Source organism: Pristiophorus japonicus, chromosome 12 (assembly GCF_044704955.1).
Source record: "Pristiophorus japonicus isolate sPriJap1 chromosome 12, sPriJap1.hap1, whole genome shotgun sequence".
NCBI lineage: Eukaryota > Metazoa > Chordata > Chondrichthyes > Pristiophoridae > Pristiophorus > Pristiophorus japonicus.
In genome coordinates, this window is record NC_091988.1 from 159,414,200 (window position 1) to 159,435,265 (window position 21,066).

Consider the following 21,066-nt stretch of genomic DNA (forward strand, 5'->3'; position numbering starts at 1 on the left):
AAGGGGAGCAAGAGACACATTTCCAAAATACGAATTGGGAAACTTTGCAGCTAAAATAATTTTTGTTTTTCTTTGCAAATTTTTAGACTTCTTTGTATGTTTGGAATCAGTGTAGTGGACATGAGGGTGATCAAAAGTTACGGGTGAGTGAGACTCATGTAGGTAGGTATTGGGCATTTGAGAGTAATAAAGAGACAGGTAGCAGGTGATTGCACTTAGTGGGAATTGTAGTATGAATAAATTAGTAGTGTTTGGAAGAAAAGTACAGGAATAAAAGGTATAGAGGCCAGGCTGGAGGTCACAGAGTAGTGAATGTGTAACTCATTGGCAGGGATTATGTACATTCATAATTGGAAAAAAAAATTTAAAACAGTGGTGTAAAATTGAAGGCTATATCCTACTTTTCATGTTGGAGTTGTGTAGCAGAAAATGGTTAGACACAAAATGTTGTACGGCTGGAAATGAAAGCATGCCAGTAAACAAGGCCAGGTTGGAGGAAGTATAGGCCACAGTGGGTGCAATTACATGTGCAGCCACTGATGGTAGGGACACTGCTGGCTCGCCCCCTTGCTTGCTTCACCACATTCCTTTGCTCAAGATTTAATCGGGTCAACTTGACAATAAATTTGAACAAAACTCTCTGGTTCAGTGGTTATCAATATTTTTTCTGGTCGGGGCCCACCAGAAAATGCAGGCCGGGCATGAAAATATGGGTTTAATCCTCAGAAGTCACAATTCGCCCTCTCTTTATTCGGAGTGCATAACCATATTTGGCATATCACACTTCTGATTGTAAGGGATAACGCTTAGCAGCTGAATTGGAGGATTTTGTGCGTCTGGTATTGACATTACTGTAGCCAAGTGGATACAGAGCCAGATTGCTGGGTAGTGGAAGTTAGCAGAAAGGAAATGTCAAGGCTCAGCACAGTGCCTACCAGTTACCCCAGGCTGATAAGCCTCTGTGCAAGGAACAGCTATAATGCATCAAAGAACCGCAGCCTGGATATTCCACCGGGGTTTTACCAGTTTCCCAGCAGAACAGCCAGAGAAGCGGTGAAAGTGGCCTGTTTATGAAGTTTCTCTGGGCGTTCTGCTGGTTTCTCGCCCAAGTTTTGGCAAGAACAAGGTCTGTTGAGGCTCCAGCTGAACAGGCAATGCATCATCAAGCTGTGTGAATTGATGTCATAGTATCTGGAGGCTATGTAGGCTATTTAGTTCATAAGATGTCTCATACATGAAAGATTGCTACAGTGGGATGCGATTTCCCACCATAATTCTCAGTGATCGTTACCTTAATGCATAGTTCTGGATTCTGGAGAGTGATCACTTTTCTAGCAACCAGTATTTCCTCAGTCTTGTACTCCACTGCAAGGGCCAAGATGAGAATCTGATTGTGTTCTGTCAAGGACTCGCCATACTCCGAGTAAAGCACTTGCAGAGACTCTGTCTTTACTGAGGGAAAGAAAATAATGCTAGAATGTGGGAGGAACCTTTAAATACTTTCCACATAAAAATACTCTGGTTATCTTTGCTTTCTCATTGGTGTCCTGTGGCATCGCATTTAGCCTGCATCAATTAATGTAAAATAATTGTTAACAGCAGAATTAACTTTGGTCCTCATTTTGTTTAGATACCATAAATAGAAAAGTGTAAACCATCTGCAAGATGCTTTGCTTGGCATTCTTATTTTTTCCCTTGTTTTTGTGTCTCCATTTGCCACACCATGCACCCATCTAAGAGAGTACAAAGGCAATCTGTTTCCAATGCTGCTTGTGAACTGGCAAGTTGGAGGTACACAGGACCATCCTGAGGTAACATACCCATCTCTTTTTCCTGAGTAAGTATCCAGCCTTTGCTGGCTGCCCTCCCTCTATAAGACATTGCCAAGACCCATAGACTCTGTACAGGGCTAGAAATTGGTCTTTTGGCGATACTATAGCGATATTTGGGGGGCATTTTCGAGCAAAATAACGTTACAAATATCGCTAATTTTTAAAGGGGTAAAATTGGCAATAAAATGCGCCTGATGGTAAAAATTGGCGTTGCACGAGGATTCGCAGTGGAAACTGCGGTCCTCGCCAACTTTAGTACGAGGCCGATTACCGCTAAATAGACAGGCCCTGGGAGGGGGGAAAACACACACCAAAAAATTGCAAAAAACAAAAAAATCAAAAATCACAAAACATTTACAAGACCCTTAACTAAGTAATCGCTGCAAATGAATTAACAAATAAAAACTTCAACTTACCTTTTTTGCAGGTCTTCATACTTACTGCTGTTTCTGGGGCTGCAATACAGCTTTTTACCTGGCGGGTTTTTTTGCGCAGTATATGGGTGTGCCGAACGGCCAATTTATTGGCGTTGCACGACGGCGGTCCGCTTTTCAGCGGTATTTCAAAACCGCCGGCGCACAATTTTGGCCAATTTAGGTGAGCACCTTCTAAAGTCAAAAAAGGTAAAATATCACCGAAAAAACGGGTGCAAGGCTGGCCAATTTCTAGCCATGTCTTCAAACCGTGCATCCGTTAAATTTTGACACATTCTACAAGCAACTTACTGTCGATCTAAAGACCAATGGTATATCAACTAAAGGCATACTATTAATGGCAATTTATAGCCTAATGTGAAGGTAATTCTTTGTCAGTATAAAAAGGATTTGACATAGAGGAAAAATGTGTAGAGCCAAATTAAATCTTTTATTTTCAGTGAGGCATAAACACTACAGGATAAATTTAGACCATAAATGGTTAGGTTTTACTTTAATACTACTGTTGACTCATGATTAATTTATAACTACTTTAAAAAGTTTTGAACTGATCCAGGATTGTGTTGCGATCAGGTTTTGCAACTTCCGGATTCCATGTTCAATATTCTGTCTGGAATCACGGGTAAAGAACAGTAAACGGAAGGAACCGCTGTACACACAGCTAATATATTCGGAAATGGATGATGTTTCTAATTCACAGAAAACTGGCTCAGGAAAAACAAAGTAATTAAAAACAGTAGAACAGTAGGTTTTTTCACTGTCTTACTGTAGTCTGAAGTTCCAATTTTCCTCTATTTTTCATGCAAATATAACTTGCTATATTATTTGCCAATCCTTTTGTTTGTATAAACTTAGCCTTCAGGCTTTTGCCTATCTATTTATTTGCATAATGATCAGACTAAGTCTCCTCATTTAACCAGTATGAATTTACAACCCTCAGTGATAGTTCACTCGTGACTGCAGTCTATCCTGCTCTTAGGGCAAAAATCAAGGGGGAAAATCAACTGAGAATGAAAGTACCCCATTATTGTAGTGCCACTGACTCTTGTTGGTTTCTGCCCATTTATTATCAAAATAGAAAATCAACTGAAGGGAAGGTTTTCTTTCATTATCCCTCTTCTCCTGAAGGTGATAATGATTCATACTGAGGTTAGAGCCCCAAGGCTGCCACTGGCTCTTGGGTACCTCATCCAACCAGCTAATCTTTACATGCAAGGCTGTGCAGTGATTGTTTGCAACAGCCATTTTTATCCTCACGAGATGTGTGCACACATGCATTTCCAGCAGGGGTCACTGGACAAGAATCAAGAGCATGAATGTTTACTGATTTCCCACCTTTGTTCCCTGCCCAAAATGTTCAGGCTAATTACCATCACCCTAAATATGATTAGCTATCTCAAAATAGACTACACACATTTGCATTTATATTGTGCTTTTAATGTAGAAAAGAAGATCCCAAGGTGTGAAGAAAAATGGACACTGAGCCAAAGGCGATATTAGGTGGAATTACTAAAAGGTTGGTTACAAAAGTGGGTTATAAGGAAGGTTTTAAATATCGAGAGGAAATGTAGATTGAAAGGGGTTTAGGGAGGGATTTCCAGAGCTTGTGTCTAGGCAGGCGATGGGAAAGGGGATGTACACCAGGCCAGAGTCGGAGGAATGCAAAGTTTGAGTTGGAGATGGATGGGTTTAAGGAAAGAAGGATGTTACAAAGCTAGAGAGGGGCAAGAGTTTTAATCTCAAGGATGAGAATTTTAAAGTTGAGGCATTGGCCGACCGGCACTCAATGTAGGTCTGTGAGTGCAGGTGTAGATCTGTGAGTGCAGGTGCAGGTCTGTGAGTGCAGGTGTAGGTCTGTGAGTGCAGGTGTAGGTCTGTGAGTGCAGATGCAGGTCTGTGAGTGCAGGTGTAGGTCTGTGAGTGTAGGAGTAGATCTGTGAGTGCAGGTGTAGGTCTGTGAGTGCAGGTGCAGGTCTGTGAGTGCAGGTGTAGGTCTGTGAGTGCAGGAGTAGATCTGTGAGTGCAGGTGTAGGTCTGTGAGTGCAGGTGCAGGTCTGTGAGTGCAGGTGTAGGTCTGTGAGTGTAGGAGTAGATCTGTGAGTGCAGGTGCAGGTCTGTGAGTGCAGGTGTAGGTCTGTGAGTGCAGGTGCAGGTCTGTGAGTGCAGGTGTAGATCTGTGAGTGTAGGAGTAGATCTGTGAGTGCAGGTGTAGGTCTGTGAGTGCAGGTGTAGATCTGTGAGTGTAGGAGTAGATCTGTGAGTGCAGGTGTAGGTCTGTGAGTGCAGGTGCAGGTCTGTGAGTGCAGGTGTAGGTCTGTGAGTGCAGGTGTAGGTCTGTGAGTGCAGGTGTAGGTCTGTGAGTGTAGGAGTAGATCTGTGAGTGTAGGAGTAGATCTGTGAGTGCAGGTGTAGGTCTGTGAGTGCAGGTGCAGGTCTGTGAGTGCAGGTGTAGGTCTGTGAGTGCAGGTGCAGGTCTGTGAGTGCAGGTGTAGATCTGTGAGTGTAGGAGTAGATCTGTGAGTGCAGGTGTAGGTCTGTGAGTGCAGGTGCAGGTCTGTGAGTGCAGGTGTAGGTCTGTGAGTGCAGGTGTAGATCTGTGAGTGCAGGTGCAGGTCTGTGAGTGCAGGTGTAGGTCTGTGAGTGCAGGTGTAGGTCTGTGAGTGCAGGTGTAGGTCTGTGAGTGCAGGTGTAGGTCTGTGAGTGTAGGAGTAGATCTGTGAGTGCAGGTGTAGGTCTGAGTGCAGGTGTAGATCTGTGAGTGTAGGAGTAGATCTGTGAGTGCAGGTGTAGGTCTGTGAGTGCAGGTGTAGGTCTGTGAGTGCAGGTGTAGGTCTGTGAGTGCAGGAGTAGATCTGTGAGTGCAGGTGTAGGTCTGTGAGTGCAGGTGCAGGTCTGTGAGTGCAGGTGTAGGTCTGTGAGTGTAGGAGTAGATCTGTGAGTGCAGGTGCAGGTCTGTGAGTGCAGGTGTAGGTCTGTGAGTGCAGGTGCAGGTCTGTGAGTGCAGGTGTAGGTCTGTGAGTGTAGGAGTAGATCTGTGAGTGCAGGTGTAGGTCTGTGAGTGCAGGTGCAGGTCTGTGAGTGCAGGTGTAGGTCTGTGAGTGCAGGAGTAGATCTGTGAGTGCAGGTGTAGGTCTGTGAGTGCAGGTGCAGGTCTGTGAGTGCAGGTGTAGGTCTGTGAGTGTAGGAGTAGATCTGTGAGTGCAGGTGCAGGTCTGTGAGTGCAGGTGTAGGTCTGTGAGTGCAGGTGCAGGTCTGTGAGTGCAGGTGTAGATCTGTGAGTGTAGGAGTAGATCTGTGAGTGCAGGTGTAGGTCTGTGAGTGCAGGTGTAGATCTGTGAGTGTAGGAGTAGATCTGTGAGTGCAGGTGTAGGTCTGTGAGTGCAGGTGCAGGTCTGTGAGTGCAGGTGTAGGTCTGTGAGTGCAGGTGTAGGTCTGTGAGTGCAGGTGTAGGTCTGTGAGTGTAGGAGTAGATCTGTGAGTGTAGGAGTAGATCTGTGAGTGCAGGTGTAGGTCTGTGAGTGCAGGTGCAGGTCTGTGAGTGCAGGTGTAGGTCTGTGAGTGCAGGTGCAGGTCTGTGAGTGCAGGTGTAGATCTGTGAGTGTAGGAGTAGATCTGTGAGTGCAGGTGTAGGTCTGTGAGTGCAGGTGCAGGTCTGTGAGTGCAGGTGTAGGTCTGTGAGTGCAGGTGTAGATCTGTGAGTGCAGGTGCAGGTCTGTGAGTGCAGGTGTAGGTCTGTGAGTGCAGGTGTAGGTCTGTGAGTGCAGGTGTAGGTCTGTGAGTGCAGGTGTAGGTCTGTGAGTGTAGGAGTAGATCTGTGAGTGCAGGTGTAGGTCTGAGTGCAGGTGTAGATCTGTGAGTGTAGTAGATCTGTGAGTGCAGGTGTAGGTCTGTGAGTGCAGGTGTAGGTCTGTGAGTGCAGGTGTAGGTCTGTGAGTGCAGGAGTAGATCTGTGAGTGCAGGTGTAGGTCTGTGAGTGCAGGTGCAGGTCTGTGAGTGCAGGTGCAGGTCTGTGAGTGCAGGTGTAGGTCTGTGAGTGCAGGAGTAGATCTGTGAGTGCAGGTGCAGGTCTGTGAGTGCAGGTGTAGGTCTGTGAGTGCAGGTGTAGGTCTGTGAGTGCAGGTGCAGGTCTGTGAGTGCAGGTGTAGGTCTGTGAGTGCAGATGCAGGTCTGTGAGTGCAGGTGTAGGTCTGTGAGTGCAGGTGTAGGTCTGTGAGTGCAGGTGTAATAGGAAATCATAGGCCCAGCAGCATAAAATAAAAGTCTGTGAACTCTTGCGAGTGCAACTCTTCGGAGAGAGTGCCCGATCAAGAAATCAGTCCTTAGAAATCGCAGAGGACGGTTTCACAAACACTTCCATGTTGTGCGTGGATGTTGTATATATGGACTGTCAAAAGTTATTTGATAAAGTACCACAGCATAAACTTGTTAGCAAAATTAAAGGCCATGGAATTAAAGGGACAGCAGCAGTGTGCATATGGAACTAGCTAAGGGACAGAAAGAAGAGAAGAGGTTAGTGGCCAACAGTTGTTTTACAGACCAGAGGGAAGTATGCAGAGTGGTGTTCCCCTGGGGTCGGTGTTGGGACAACTGCTCTTTTTAATACAAAAGCAAAATACTGTGGACGCTGGAAATCTAAATAAAAATGAAAATGCTGGAAGTATTCAGCAGGTCAGGCAGCATCTGTGGAGAAAGAAACCGAGTTAACGTTTCAGGTCGATGACCCTTCGCCAGAACTGGGAAAAGTTAGAGAAGTAACTTATTTTAAGCAGGTGCAGAGGCAGGGAAAGGGGGTGGCGGGGCGAGGGGGAAGGGTGAAGGAAAAAACAAAGGGAAGGCCTGTGATCGCATGGAAGGCAGGAAAGATTAAGTGACAAAAGGAATGATAGTACAAAGCAAAAGGAGGTGGTAATGGGACAAGTAATGAAATAAAAGATGAGTCTAGAAGGGGTTAAATGGGAATGGCAGAAACATCAACGCTGCCATGTAAAATAAAATAGGGGCAGAGGTTATGCTCTGAAATTGTTGAACTCGATGTTGAGTCCAGAAGGCTGTAAAGTGCCTAAACAAAAGATGAGGTGCTGTTCCTCGAGCTTATGTTGAGCTTCATTGGAACAGTGTAAGAGGCCGAGGACAGAGAGGTCAGAGTGGGAGTGGAGCGGAGAATTAAAGTGATAGGCGAGCAGAAGTTTAAGGGTCACGCTTACGGACTGAATGAAGGTGTTCTGCAAAGTGGTCACCCAATCTGAGGTTAGACACCCCAATGTAAAGCAGACCACATCGTGAGCAGCAAATACAGTATACTAAATTGCAAGATGTACAAGTAAATCACTGTTTCAACTGGAAGGAGTGTTTGGGGCCCTGGACAGTGGGAAGGGAAGAGGTAAAAGGACAGGTGCTGCATCTCCTGCGCCTGCACAGGAAGGTGCCGTGGGAAGGGAATGGGTGTTGGGAGTGATTGAGGAATGGATCAGGGTGTCACGGAGGGAGCGGTCCATTCGGAATGCTGAGAAGGGAGGGGGGAGGGGAAGATGTGTTTGGTGGTGGGATCAAGCTGGAGGTGGCGGAAATGGCAGAAATTGATCGGTTGAATGAGGAGGCTGGTGGGGTGAAAGGTGAAGGCAAGGGGAACCCTATCATGGTTCTGAGAGAGAGGGGAAGGGGTGAGAGCAGAGGTGCGGGAAATGGAATGGGCCATGTCAACTACGGCAGAGGGGGATCCTCGATTGAGAAAAAAGGAACACATATCAGAAGTACTAGTGTGGAAGGTGACATCATCAGAACAGATTTAACGAAGACAGAGAAACTGGGAGAACGGAATAGAGTCCTTACAGAAAGCGAGGTGGGAGGAATTGTAGTCCAGTTAGCTGTGGGAGTCAGTAGGCTTAGAGTGGATGTTTGTCGATAGCCTATCCCCAGAAATGGTAACAGAGAAATCGAGGAAGGGAAGGGAAGATTTGGAGGTGGACCATGTGAAGTTAAGGAAGGGTCGAAATTGGATGCAAAGTGAATAAAATTTTCTAGCAGGACGAGAGCAGGAAATGGCACCGATACAGTCATCAATGTATCAGAAAAAGAGGTGAGGGACTAGACCCGAGTAGGACTAAACAAATAATTTTCCACATATACCACGAAAGGCAGGCATAGCTAGGACCCATGCATATTCCCATAGCAAAACCCTTAATTTGGATGAAGTGAGTGGAGTTAAAAGAAAAGTTGTTCAATGTGAGAACAATTTCAGCCAGGTGGAGGAGAGTGGTGAATGGGGACTAGTTGGGCATCTGTTCAAGGAAGAAGCAGAGAGCCCTCAGGCCATCCTAGTGGGGGATGGAGGTGTAACGTGGAGGGATTGGACGTCCATAGCGAAAAGGAGACAGTTGGGGCCAGGAAACTGGAAACTATTAAAATGGTGGAGGGCATCGGAGGAGTGGTGGATATAAGTGGGAATAGACTGGACAAGAGGGGATAAAGGAGAAATAGGGAGAAATCAGTTCCATAGGGAAATAACAGGCCGAAACAATGGATCTACTAGAGCAGTCCTGTTTGTGTATCTGGGAATGAGATAGAAGTGGGCTGTGCAGGGTTGGGGAACTTTGAGGTTGGCGGCTGTGGAGGGAAGAACTCCAGAGGAGATGAGGTCAGTGGCAGTCTTGGAAATAAGAAAAGGGCGTGATGGGCCACCTTCTTAATACAACTGAGTGGCTTGGTAGGTTACTTCAGAGGGCAGTTAAGAGTCAACTACGTTAGTGTGGGGCTGGAGTCACATATAAGAACATAAGAACATAAGAATTTGGAGCAGGAGAAGGCCATTTGACCCCTTGAGCCTGCTCCGCCATTTAATAAGATTATGGCCGATCTGATTATGGACTCAGCTCCACTTCCTTGCCCACTCCCCATAATGCTTCACTCCCTTATCGCTCAAAAATCTGTCTATCTCCACTTTAAATATATTCAATAACCCAGCCGCCACAGCTATCTGGGGCAAAGAATTCCAGATTCACGCCTCTGAGAGGAAATTCCTCCTCATTTCAGTTCGAAATGGGCGACCCCTTATTCTTAAATTATGCCCCCTAGTTCTGGATTCCCCACAAGTGGAAACATCCTCTTTGCATCTACCTTGTTGAGCACCCTCAGTATCTTATATGTTTCAATAAGATCACCTCTCATTCTTCTGAACTCCAATGAATACAGGCCCAACCTACCTTCATAAGTCAATTCCCTCATCTCCGGAATCAACATAGGGAACCATCTCTGAACAGTCTCCAATAGAAGTATATCCCTCCTTAAAAAGGAGACCAAAACTGTAAGCAGTACTCTAGCTGTGGTCTCACCAATACCCTGTACAGTTGCAGCAAGACATCCCTGCTTTTATACTCCATCCCCCTTGCAATAAAGATCAACATTCCATTTGCCTTCCTGATTAATTTCTGTACCTACATATTAATTTTTTGTGTTTCATGCACAAGGATGCCCAAGTCCCTCTGTCCTACAGCATTTTGTAGTTTCTCTCAATTTAAATAATAATTTGTTTTTCTATTTTTCCTGCCAAAGTGGATAAATTTACACCTTCCCACATTATACTCCATCTGCCAAATATTTGCCCACTCACTTAGCCTGTCTATATCCCTTTGCAGATTTTTTGTGTCCTCCTCACAATTTGTTTCTCCAACCATCTTTGTATCATCAGCAAACTTGGCTAAATTACACTCGGTCCCTTCATCCAAGTCATTAATATAGATTGTAAATAGTTGAGGCCCCAGTAACCATTCCTGTGGCACCCCACTAGTTACCATTTGTTAACCAGAAAATGACCCATTTATCCCTACTTTCTGTTTTATGTTAGTTAGCTAATCCGCTATCCATGCTAATATATTATCCCCAACCCTGTGAGTTCTTATCTTGTGCAGTAACCTTTTATCGAATGCCTTCTGGAAATCCAAATACACCACATCCATTGGTTCTCCCTTATCCACCCTGCTCATTACATCCTCAAAGAACTCCAGCAAATTTGTCAAACATGATTTCCTTTTCATAAAACCATGCTGACTCTGCTTGCCTGTATTATGCTTTTCCAAATGTCCAGCTACTGCTTCCTTAATAATGGATTCCAATATTTTACCAATGACAGATGTTAGGCTAACTGGTCTATAGTTTCCTGCTTTTTGTCATTTGCAGTTTTCCAATCCGCTGGGACCTCTCCAGAATCCCGGGAATTTTGGTAGGTTACAACCAAGGCATCTACTATCTTTGCAGTCACTTCTTTTAAGACCCTAGGACACAGGCCATCAGGTCCAGGTGACTTGTCCATCTTAAGTTCCATTATTTTACCGAGTACTTTTTCTTTAGTGATAAATGATCGTTTTAAGTTCCTCCCTCCCTATAAACCCTTGATTATCTATTATTGGGATGTTTTTAGTGTCTTCTACTCTAAAGACCAATACAAAATATTTGTTCAAAGTCTCCGCTATTTCCCTGTTCCCCATTATTAATTTCCCAGTCTCATCCGCTAAGGGACCAACATTTACTTTAGCTACTCTCTTCCTTTTTGTATACCTGTAGAAAGTCTTACTATCCATTTTTATATTTCTTGCTAGTTTACTATCATACTCTATCTTCCCTCTCTTTATAATTTTTCTAGTCATCCTTTGCTGATTTTTAAATATTTCCCAATCCTCTGACCTCGCACTAATCTTGGTAACATTGTATGCCTTTTTTTCGATTTGATACCATCCTTTACTTCCTTAGTTAACCACAGATGGTTCTTCCTTCTCTTATAGTCTTTCCTTCTCACTGGAATATATTTTTGTTAAGAGTTATGAAATATCTCCTTAAATGTCTACCATCTTACATTTTATGTTTATCAACTATCTTACACTTTAATCAATTTTCTGTGTCCACTTTAGCCAACTCTGCCTTCATACCTTTGTAATCACCTTTATTTAAGATCAGGACACTGGTTTGAGATCCAATGTTCTCAACTGCCAACTGAATTTGAAATTCAACCATGCTTTGGTCACTTTTTCCTAGAGGATCCCTTATTAGGAGATCATTTATTAATCCTGTCTCATTACACAGTACCAGATCGAAGCTAACCTGCTCTCTGGTTGGTTCCGCAAAGTAACGTTCAAGGAAACCATCTCGGATACACTCTATGATCTCTTCCTCAAGGCTACCTTCACCAATTTGATTTGTCCAATCAATATGATAGGCCAGACCGAGTAAAGACAGCAGGTTTCCTTCCCTAAAGGACGTTAATAACAGTTGGCATTTTTATGACAATTCGACAACTTCACGGTCACTTTTACCAATACCAGCTTTTTATTTCCAGCTTATTTTTAAAACTAGATTTGAATTCTCAAACTGCCATGGTGGGATTTGAACCCACAATTTTTGGATTGTTAGTCGAGGCCTCTACATGATTAGTCCAGGTACATAACCATTGCACTACTGTACCCCTTAAAGTTAAAGGTTTTTAATAAACAGCAGTAAATTGTGACCAACAGGGAAAGCAAATCATAATGTGACAATGTAAAAAAAAATTAAAATGGCGTTTATGGGGGTGAAATTGAATGTCGATGGGGGACAAAAGAGGTGATAGCAGATTGACTGCTCAACTCTGACTTGCTTTAAATACAGACCCTGTATCGTGGATTGAAACATTCGCTGGTCAGATTCAGTAAAATTAAATTGAAGCAGAAGAATCGGCTGCATTGTGAACTCTTCTATCGACCATGAATGATGGTATCTGCAATGGTTTGCCTCAAGCACAAAAAAAACATAGCAACAGTGTACGAATAAAAACGCAATGGATGGTGCTGTGCTAGGACAAAGGTTTGGCACCCCATCAAACTTAAACGAGCAACAAAGCTACTCATATAATGAGATATATTTTTATCAGCTTACTAATATTGTGCAAACATTAGCATAAGTACACAACTATGAAGTAAGTTTCTCCCTTTCATTAGCAAGTTACAATATCGATAAAATAATAACTGGCTACTGGGAATTTAGACTGCAGAAAGACTGTATTTTTTTTGATGCAGGTTAAGATAAGCTGGGCTCTTTTACTGTTCTTCATTACTTTGTTTTACTGTGCAATGCATGAATATGAGATGTACAAATTTTCTCAGATGAACTCTGATTCATCAGGGGAGCATACACATTTTGTTCAATTAAAAAAACAGAAACATTACCATGGACCTATAGAAGCTTACAGCACAGGAGGAAAGCATTCAGCCCATCATGTCTGTGCTGACCCTTTGCCAGGGCAATTCAAAGTGAATCCATTGTTCTGCTCTCTCCACTTAGCTCTGTGTTTTTCTCTGCTTCAAATCTTCATCTACAGTTCCTTTAACATACCCTATCCCTCAAATAATCCCCATGGCAAAGCTCCCATACTCTAACAACCCTCTGCGTAATTAACGGGTGGTAGATATCCTGCCTTCATTGAAATACCTGTGAACTCATCCCTTTTTTGGCATGGAAGCAAGTCATCCTCACTTCGAGGGACTGCCTATGATGATGATATCCTGCTTTGGGCAAAGTCGGCGATCTGGGTGCAAATAGCGCCCATTTTGGGAAATGTTTTTTTGCTCACTAATTAGTTTCCACTAATTTGCATATCGTCGAACATAAAATCTGCCATGAACCAGTGCAATTGGGCAGCGTTTTGAATTTTTTATTTTATTTATTGCAAACAATAAGCATTTTTAATCACTATGTCAAACCATCACTTGTGACTAACCCCAATTTTAAATGACTTAAAATGACTTTTAAAAATTACACAGAACCATTTGCTAGTTGTATTGGGGTACAGTAGTTAGTTTCTTAGTAAATTTTTTTAAATTACTTTTAAAAGCTTTTAAAATGTGCTTATTAGTGTCCGTTTAACTTTTAGAGCCTCTTCGAAGACCCTGAAATGAGCACAATTAACAGAAACTCTCAATGGAGATTAATTCACCCTGGCAATGTGGCCTGTTTGTGGGCAGGGCAGGATTCGAGCTTAATGTTTTGTTCAACTAGTGAAAAAGATCGTCGAAACTCAATTTGCGCTGAACGTAATTTGTGTTTAAAATTCCTCTATCTTTTGTGCGGATTACGTCGATTTTGGGCTAATAGTGCTGAAAAAAACAACGCAACCGAGTGGAAACTCAACCCCTCTTTTCTTTAACCTCTTTCCACACCTCATTGACATTTTAAATGAATAATCCCTCGTCACCGATTCCCCAACCGGATGAAAAAATCTTTCCCGATTAAAACCATTCACTATTTTATAAAAGCGGCACTAAATTTTCTCTTGGCCTTCTTTGCTTCAGCACAAATAGTCTCAGAAGCTCAAGTCTCCGTTCTCAACTAAAGCTTCTCATTCCCGAGTAACAGGCTGGTCAATCTACGTTGTTTGTGCAACAGGCCTTCAATATTCTTCCCACAGCGCAGTGTCCAAAACTGCACACAGTGCTCCAGCTGTGGTCTAACTAACCATTGCTTTGTACAAATTTTGTTAAGTTGCTTGCAAAGCTTTGTGTTTTAACAGCTGTTTTTTATGCACTTTATCTCCAAATCCTGATGGTGCACCAGATGATTTTGAGATAAACATCCATATTAAAGGATAGCAAGGGGTTAGAGGTGAAAATGGAAACATCTATATTCCCTGGGGGTTTGGTATGACTTGACTTTAGTATGACTCACATTTTAACCATCAAATACTTATCCCTGTTCCAAAGTCAAAATGCACTTTGATGTACATTCAGCATTACCTTCTTGAGGTCCAACTGTGACATTGTCCAGGTCTTTCCAAGCACAATCTTTAATTGGTTTCCCGTTGTACTGGATTGTTTGGGCGCAGAAGATCAGCCTGCAACTCTTCGCCACTGAGGATTGGTTCGAGAGAATGGCAGACACTTTAAAGTCGGTCCCGTTCATGTTGAGTTTGTCAGTTTTCACTTTTATGGAGAATGTCTTCTCTGACTCTTTAAGCAGTTTGTTCTTCATGTCTGCTTTACTGAAAACACTTCTTTCTTCCTCAGAACCTTTTTAAAATGAATTAATCATTGAATATATTAGAACAGAAAGTATTTTTTTCCTTTTTTAAGCAAAATTTTCCAACTTTAACTTGTGCCTACAGATAAAACCTCACACTCCAACACACAAACCTAATGGAAAATGACCTGACAATGCATTATTCCCTGCTGAAAAATTAGTCCAGCCACCCGAGCATAGTTTTCTTAAATGACAGACATTTTTTCTCAAAAATTGTCATATCTTGCAACGATATTAAGTTTCAATTTTGAAAAAAAAATTTGGAAATCCAGCATTATTAATCGTTAACCTTAAGATCATTCAGTATATTCTTTATGGACCAGGACTGGATTTTCCTCTGCTGTACTGCCCAAACTCAGCTGAAGAAGAAGGAGAATGGATTGAGGAGGGATATGACGGATCACTGTTCCTCAAACAGGTGCTACGAATCTTACTCCCAACCTTCCCAAGCAGGGATCTTGGCTGCAGCAGTAGCCTGGAGACACGGGACTGGGACAACCAGTCAATGTATTGACCTCCCTGATGAACTATTGCCAAACCCAAGTAAGGCAAGAAGACAGGTGGCATGGTACATGGTGGGCCAATATGGCAGAATGCCCCGAAGGATGGAGAGGGTCTGGTGTTGGCCAAGAATCATTGAATCATTCAGCATCCTTTAAGATGATGTAAATGGAACTCGGCAGGACACCTCTGTCCCTTTTCAAGGATGCTGCTCCACCTAGCACTGGGACTCTCTCTTTGTGGTAGTGGTCTTGCTAGAAGTCTGCCCTGTATGCTTAATGACCCATGTCTCAGTAAAAAATATCATACAGTCATAGATTGATACAGTTCAAAAGGAGGCCATTCAGCCCATCGTGCCTGTGTCAGCTCTTTGAAAGAGCTATCCAAATAGTTCCATTTCCCTGCCCTTTCCCCATAGCCCTACAAATATTATCCAATTCTCTTTTGAAATTTATTACTGAATCTGCTTCCATCAGGTCACCTATCCTAATTTCTCCTTATGAGGCACCGTGTCAAATTTTTATCTTATTATAGTCCTGTGAAGCACATTGGGATGTATTACTATGTTAAAGATGCTATATAAATGCAAGTGGTTCTTGTTTTTAGTGATGTTTAAGCTATCTAATACTCGTTATTCAGCCTCTCTTCCTTTCCCTAGATCTTGTAGTTCAGTCTGGTGTAACATAACTGTATTCAAGGATCATTCAGTCACCCAACTTTCATAATTCCATTTAAGGGTGATTAAATATAATTCTCAAGGCTTGCTTTCAAATATTTCCCATAATCATTGATGTTCATACCAATTATGATGCCAGTCTAATCATTGCTTACCCTCCTCATATTTGTAATTGTGTGTGACGTCCTCACGATCATCACTGCCAACAGCCTTTGTACTGATCTTCTGGCCAACGAGCCGACTATTAACCATGATCTGCTCTTTCGATCCATCTTTACGGAGAAGCCATGACACGTAATCTGCGTTGACTTCAGCAAAGACAAATGGAGTATCAAAATTCTGAGTGACGTCCCCACATTTAATGGCTTTGACTGGAGCTGGTCCACAGCAGTAGATTCCTGAAATGAACAAGACTAAACATCACTGCAATGTCAGCGTTACAACAACTGCATTCTCATGAACAATTTGAAAAGTGTGCAATACTTGAATTGTCAAAGCTCTTCTAACATTCTGTAGCTTAAATATAAAATCAATTTGAATTATTTATTCGCCAATTATATTGCCAATTAATGGCTACTCAGAAGTGATGACAAGACAGTCATCATCATCATCATAGGCAGTCCCTCGAAATCGAGGAAGACTTGCTTCCACTCTAAAAGTGAGTCCAATACGGGAATTACAATCTCTGTCATAGGTGGGACAAACAATCATTGAAGGGAAGGGTAGGTGGGTAGTCTGGTATGCCGCACGCTCCTTCCGCTGTCTACGCTTGGTTTCTGCATGCTCTCGGTGACGAGACTCGAGATGATCAGCGCCCTCCTGGATGCTCTTCCTTCACTTAAGGTGGTCTTGGGCCAGGGATTCCCAGGTGCTGGTGGGATGATGCACTTTATCAAGGAGGCTTTGACGGTGTCCTTGAAATGTTTCCTCTGCTCACCTGGGGCTTGCTTGCTGTGTAGGAGTTCAGAGTAGAGCGCTTGCTTTGGGAGTCTCGTGTCAGGCATGCGGATGGTGTGACCCGCCCAATGGAGCTGGTCGAGTGTGGTCAGTGCTTCGATGCTGGGGATGTTGGCCTGATCGAGAACACTGACATTGGTGCGTCTATCCTCCCAGTGGATTTACAGGATGTTGCAGAGGCTGGTGGTACTTCTCCAGCGCTTTGAGGTGGCTACTATATATAATCCACATCTCTGAGCCATATAGGAGGGCGGTTATCACTACTGCCCTGTGCCAGATTTGAGGTCCTGGTCTTCAAACACTCTCTTCCTCAGGTAACCAAAGGCTGTGCTGGTAGACTGGAGGCGGTGTTAGACCTCGTCATTGATGTCTGCCCTTGCTGATAGTAGGCTCCCAATGGTCTACGTTATTCAAGGTCGCGCCATGGATTTTGATGACCACGAGGCAGTGCTGTGTGGCAGGGTCAGGTTGCTGGAGGAAAATTGTCTTATGGATGTTTAGTGTAAGGCCTATGCTTTCGTACACCTCAGTGAAGGTGTTCATGATGGCTTGGAGTTCGGCCTCTGAGTCTGTGCAGACGCAAGCGTCATCCGTGTACTGTAGTTCGATGACAGAGAATGAGACAACCTTGGATCTAGCTTGGAGGTGACGAAGTTTGAAGAGGTTCCCCATTTTCTCCCTGTGGCTGAAGAGCTCCTCCCAAAGTCACAATACGGATTCTGTTCATTAAGGGGTACAATGGACATGAACTTCACCACACGACAACTAAAAGAGAAATGCAGGGAACAGCCCCAACCCTTGTACATGGCCTTCTTTGACCTCACAAAGGTCTTTCACACTGTCAACCATGAGGGACTATGGAACATCCTCCTCCATTTCGGCTATCCCCAAAAGTTTGTCACCATCCTCCGCCTGCTCCACGACGACATGCAAGCCGTGATCCGGACCAATGGATCCACCACAGACCCAATCCGGACCGTGGTCAATCAGGGCTGTGTCATCGTGCCAATGCTCTTCTCGATCTTCCTCACTGCAATGCTCCAGCTCACTCTCAACAAGCTCCTCGCTGGAATGGAACTACAAGACAGTAATCTTATCTTGGGTTCAGATGAATTGTGAGAGTTAAGTTTGTGTGGCTGATGTTCAACATCTGATCCCCAGGTCTCCTTCCTGAAAACTGCCCTTTTTAAAAAAATATAAAATACTAGTGTATTTCCTGTGGTGTTCTCCCAGGTAATAGTCTGGGATCTGGAGCATGGTTTTCATGTTTAGCTACTAACTTGGCATGTCCTTTAAAAGTCATGTTCAAGTATTCCCGAAAGTACTGATTTAACTAGGCATGTCCAGATTATTAAAGCTGATTGTAAGCTCCTGAAGTCAATCTTTAGCTACAGGTCAGAAAAGCCCAGCCTGAAAAGACTGGCTTTTTTTGAAAGGTTTGCTACACATCTGTAATTAAGAGTGAAGGACATATCAGTTGGTTGGGGACAATGTTTGGTGGTAATTTTGCCACTGAAGAGAATTGTAGCAGATACCAGTGAACTGGAGACTCTCTTTAATTGAAGGTTTAATTACTATAACATTATTACTGCTAGTTTAATGGGTGACAATCTGCAGGTAATTACTGGGATTTTGCAATATTTCCTTTGGAGAACTTTTGATTTCACCAGCATTGGGCCATCATTTTTGTCTGCCAAAGACGTCTCTAAGCACATTATAGTAAAAGGCAATTACAACACAAATGTGTTACTGCACAGCCACATTATCTACCTTACCTTCACTTTTCTCCTGTGGAGTTGGGTCTAGTACTTGCCAACCAGTATAGTCTGCCTTCAGATCAGGACGTGTCATCCAAGACTCTACCCAGCAGTGGAAATTCCTTGAACATTACAGAGGGTAATTATAGTTAACAACCACTGCCCTGGCTTTTTGATTCGATTGCACATGTGTGCAGGCATGCAGAACTTCTCCCTCTTCAAAGTATAAGTTCATCAAAAGATTCAACAATGAAATCTAAAGAGCTGGCATGGGAGATATGAATATACAAACTTGCATATTTTCAAAGAAGGTTATGTCCCTCCGACTATGCTCTTAAAAACGTTTCAAATTAAAACAAGCCATTTGACCCATCAAGCCCTTCCTTCCACAGGCTACATGCTATCTACATTATCATGGACTTTATCCCATCTAATAAACTTCAGCATCCCAAATCTTCTGTACTCGATCCTAGTCTGCCATCTTCCAGATAATACACATACACATTTTGGGTTGAAAATGCACAATTTAACATTTAAACCCATTGGTGATTCAAGGGATATGGGGACAGTGCAGGAAAGTGGAGTTGAGAAAGAAGATCAGCCATGGCTTATTGAAGGCTCGAGGGGCCGAATGGCCTACTCCTGCTCCTATTTCTTATGTTCTTATTCCTCAGAGTCAGGTATCTATTGTCAACAGTATACCCTTTGAGAGTCATTAAGAAGGCCAAATTATAGAGGAAATATTTGGCTCATTTTTTTTAAGTCAAGGATTCATAAAATATATTGGAGTTATAAATTCCCAGTGCCAACATGCTTGGAATATGGGCTGGGACACATCCACCAGAGATGCTGTTGGAGCTTGTGTTATCAATAGGAAGTTACCTCATTGCATGAGGCTGGCAGGCCCTCGGTTCACTAGGGGCATTTCGCAGGAGCCTGACTGCCCCAAGAGGCAGGGGAAGCCCACCAGCCCCTACTATGAACCAAATATTGGCAGGCCATTGCTTCCCCCTTCCCCCACTTTATAAGCGGGCTGAATTAAATTTTACCTTCAACAAATCTTATGAGGCTCAGTCTGTGTCCCTGGCCTGCTTCCCAAAGGTGGTCCCCGCATGCACCATTTAACACACTCCCATAGATCTACCACTGCTGTGTAAGGCCCGAGTCATGGGGATTCCCTACTTAGGGAGTCTTTGACCCCGCTCTATCCACAGTACTCGCTTTGGAATAAGCGAAATGAGGCTCTACCCCTTACAAGGCCCTGCAGTAACTCCCCGAGCTGGCTGGGAACTGGCTGATCGGGGTCCAGGCCTATTTTCCGTCTCTGCTGCCAGACTCCCACTGGAACTCCAGTACTCTAAATGTTCAGTTGGTGTTTCTATTTCATGGGTACCAATCTCAGGAAACCACTAAACCAGAAATATAATCGTTTCCAGCAACACGATAATTTGTACAAGCAACATTTCTAATTAGACTCATGCTATGAGGGGAAGATTTCCTCTCTGCACCATGTGTAATGCAATTGGACACCTGCTCTTTCTAAACACAGTGCAGAGGAAATTTTTTCCCTACATGTTTAAAACTTTACTGAGTAAAGCTGCTTGATGGAAATGAGTTGTTCAGCGGCTGGTGTATTTGGAATAGTGAAGAAAGGTGTAAAGAGGGTCATTTTGATTTTGGGATCAGCCACTCGTTATACATCTCTCCTGATTTGTCATTTCATTGATGTCGATAGAAATTAAAATTGGGAGAGATGTATAATGGGCGGCTGATTCGCTATTGCAGTTTTACACTATTGGCCAAAGTCAGAATTACCCGACAACTGTTCTCTTGGCTACAGGGTGAAATAAGTGCCATTTCACATGACATGTGTATGCAAGTGCAGGGTATGTGAAGGATTCAGTAGAGGAATTAAACTGATAAATTAGTAGAACACATGACAAATAGACACAGTGGAATATGTGAATCTATTGAGACCAAAGTGACTGACCACTGATAATTGAGGCAAAAAGTTTGCCTGGTCCTGTGCTGGAAACTAAAAATAACAAGATGACTGGTTGTATATGAATATATTTAGAAATTTGCTGCACTTTATTCCTTTAAATAGGAGCCTGTATTTGCCTGAATAAGGGTTAGCCATTTAGGAATGAGATGAGGAGAAATCTCTTCACTCAGAGGGTGGTGAATCTTTGGAATTCTTTACCCCAGAGAGCTGTGGAGGCTCAGTCACTGAGTATATTCAGGACAGAGATCGACAGATTTTTGGATAATAAGGGAATCAAGGGATATGGGGATAGTGCAGGAAAGTGGAGTTGAGGTGGAAGATCAGCCATTATCTTATTGAATGGCGGAGCAGGCTCGAGGGGCCAAAAGACCTACTCCTGCTCCTAATTCTTATGTTCTTATGTTCTTGAGACATTCTAATTGTTAAGTAGGTAAAGAGGTAGTGCTTAAAGTTAATCAATGTTAGTTTCTTACTCTTATGGCAGTTCTAAGGCTATTGGAACAATTTCCCCTTGGTTTCTTATACACTTGGGTTTTCAGCTTCTGTTTTTCCAGTGGCAGCCACTGCCAGGTAAAGATGCCCCATTTCAACAACTCATTTCACAAACACAATTCAGACATTGGTCACAATTAGAAGGTCAGCAATGTCATGGCAAGTACTTTAAAAATAATTTTTTTTGAAGCTATATATGGAACTGTCCTTTTTTTAGAAGAATGTTCAAGGAGAAGAAAAATGGGGAGGGGGAATTTGGAGTTGCAAACAAGAGATGAACCTCTGCCGTGCTCTGTTCCTGACCTAAACTATTCCAAGAAGTGAGGCACTGAAAAGAAGATTGCAGAACTTCCCAATAGGTTGCAGGGAAAATCAG

General features: G+C 43.2%; 1 protein-coding gene across 1 annotated transcript in view; it reads right to left on the bottom strand.

The window, feature by feature from the left end:
- Positions 1-21,066, bottom strand: part of LOC139277516 (protein-glutamine gamma-glutamyltransferase 2-like) — a 107,957-nt gene that overhangs the window by 15,283 nt on the left and 71,608 nt on the right. Inside the window, exons 8-11 of the mRNA XM_070896063.1 lie at positions 18,212-18,315; positions 15,635-15,877; positions 14,020-14,292; positions 1,292-1,452 (exon numbers count right to left, since the gene is read on the bottom strand). Coding sequence (XP_070752164.1) covers positions 1,292-1,452; positions 14,020-14,292; positions 15,635-15,877; positions 18,212-18,315 — 781 coding nt within the window. The remainder of the gene's footprint in view (positions 1-1,291; positions 1,453-14,019; positions 14,293-15,634; positions 15,878-18,211; positions 18,316-21,066) is intronic.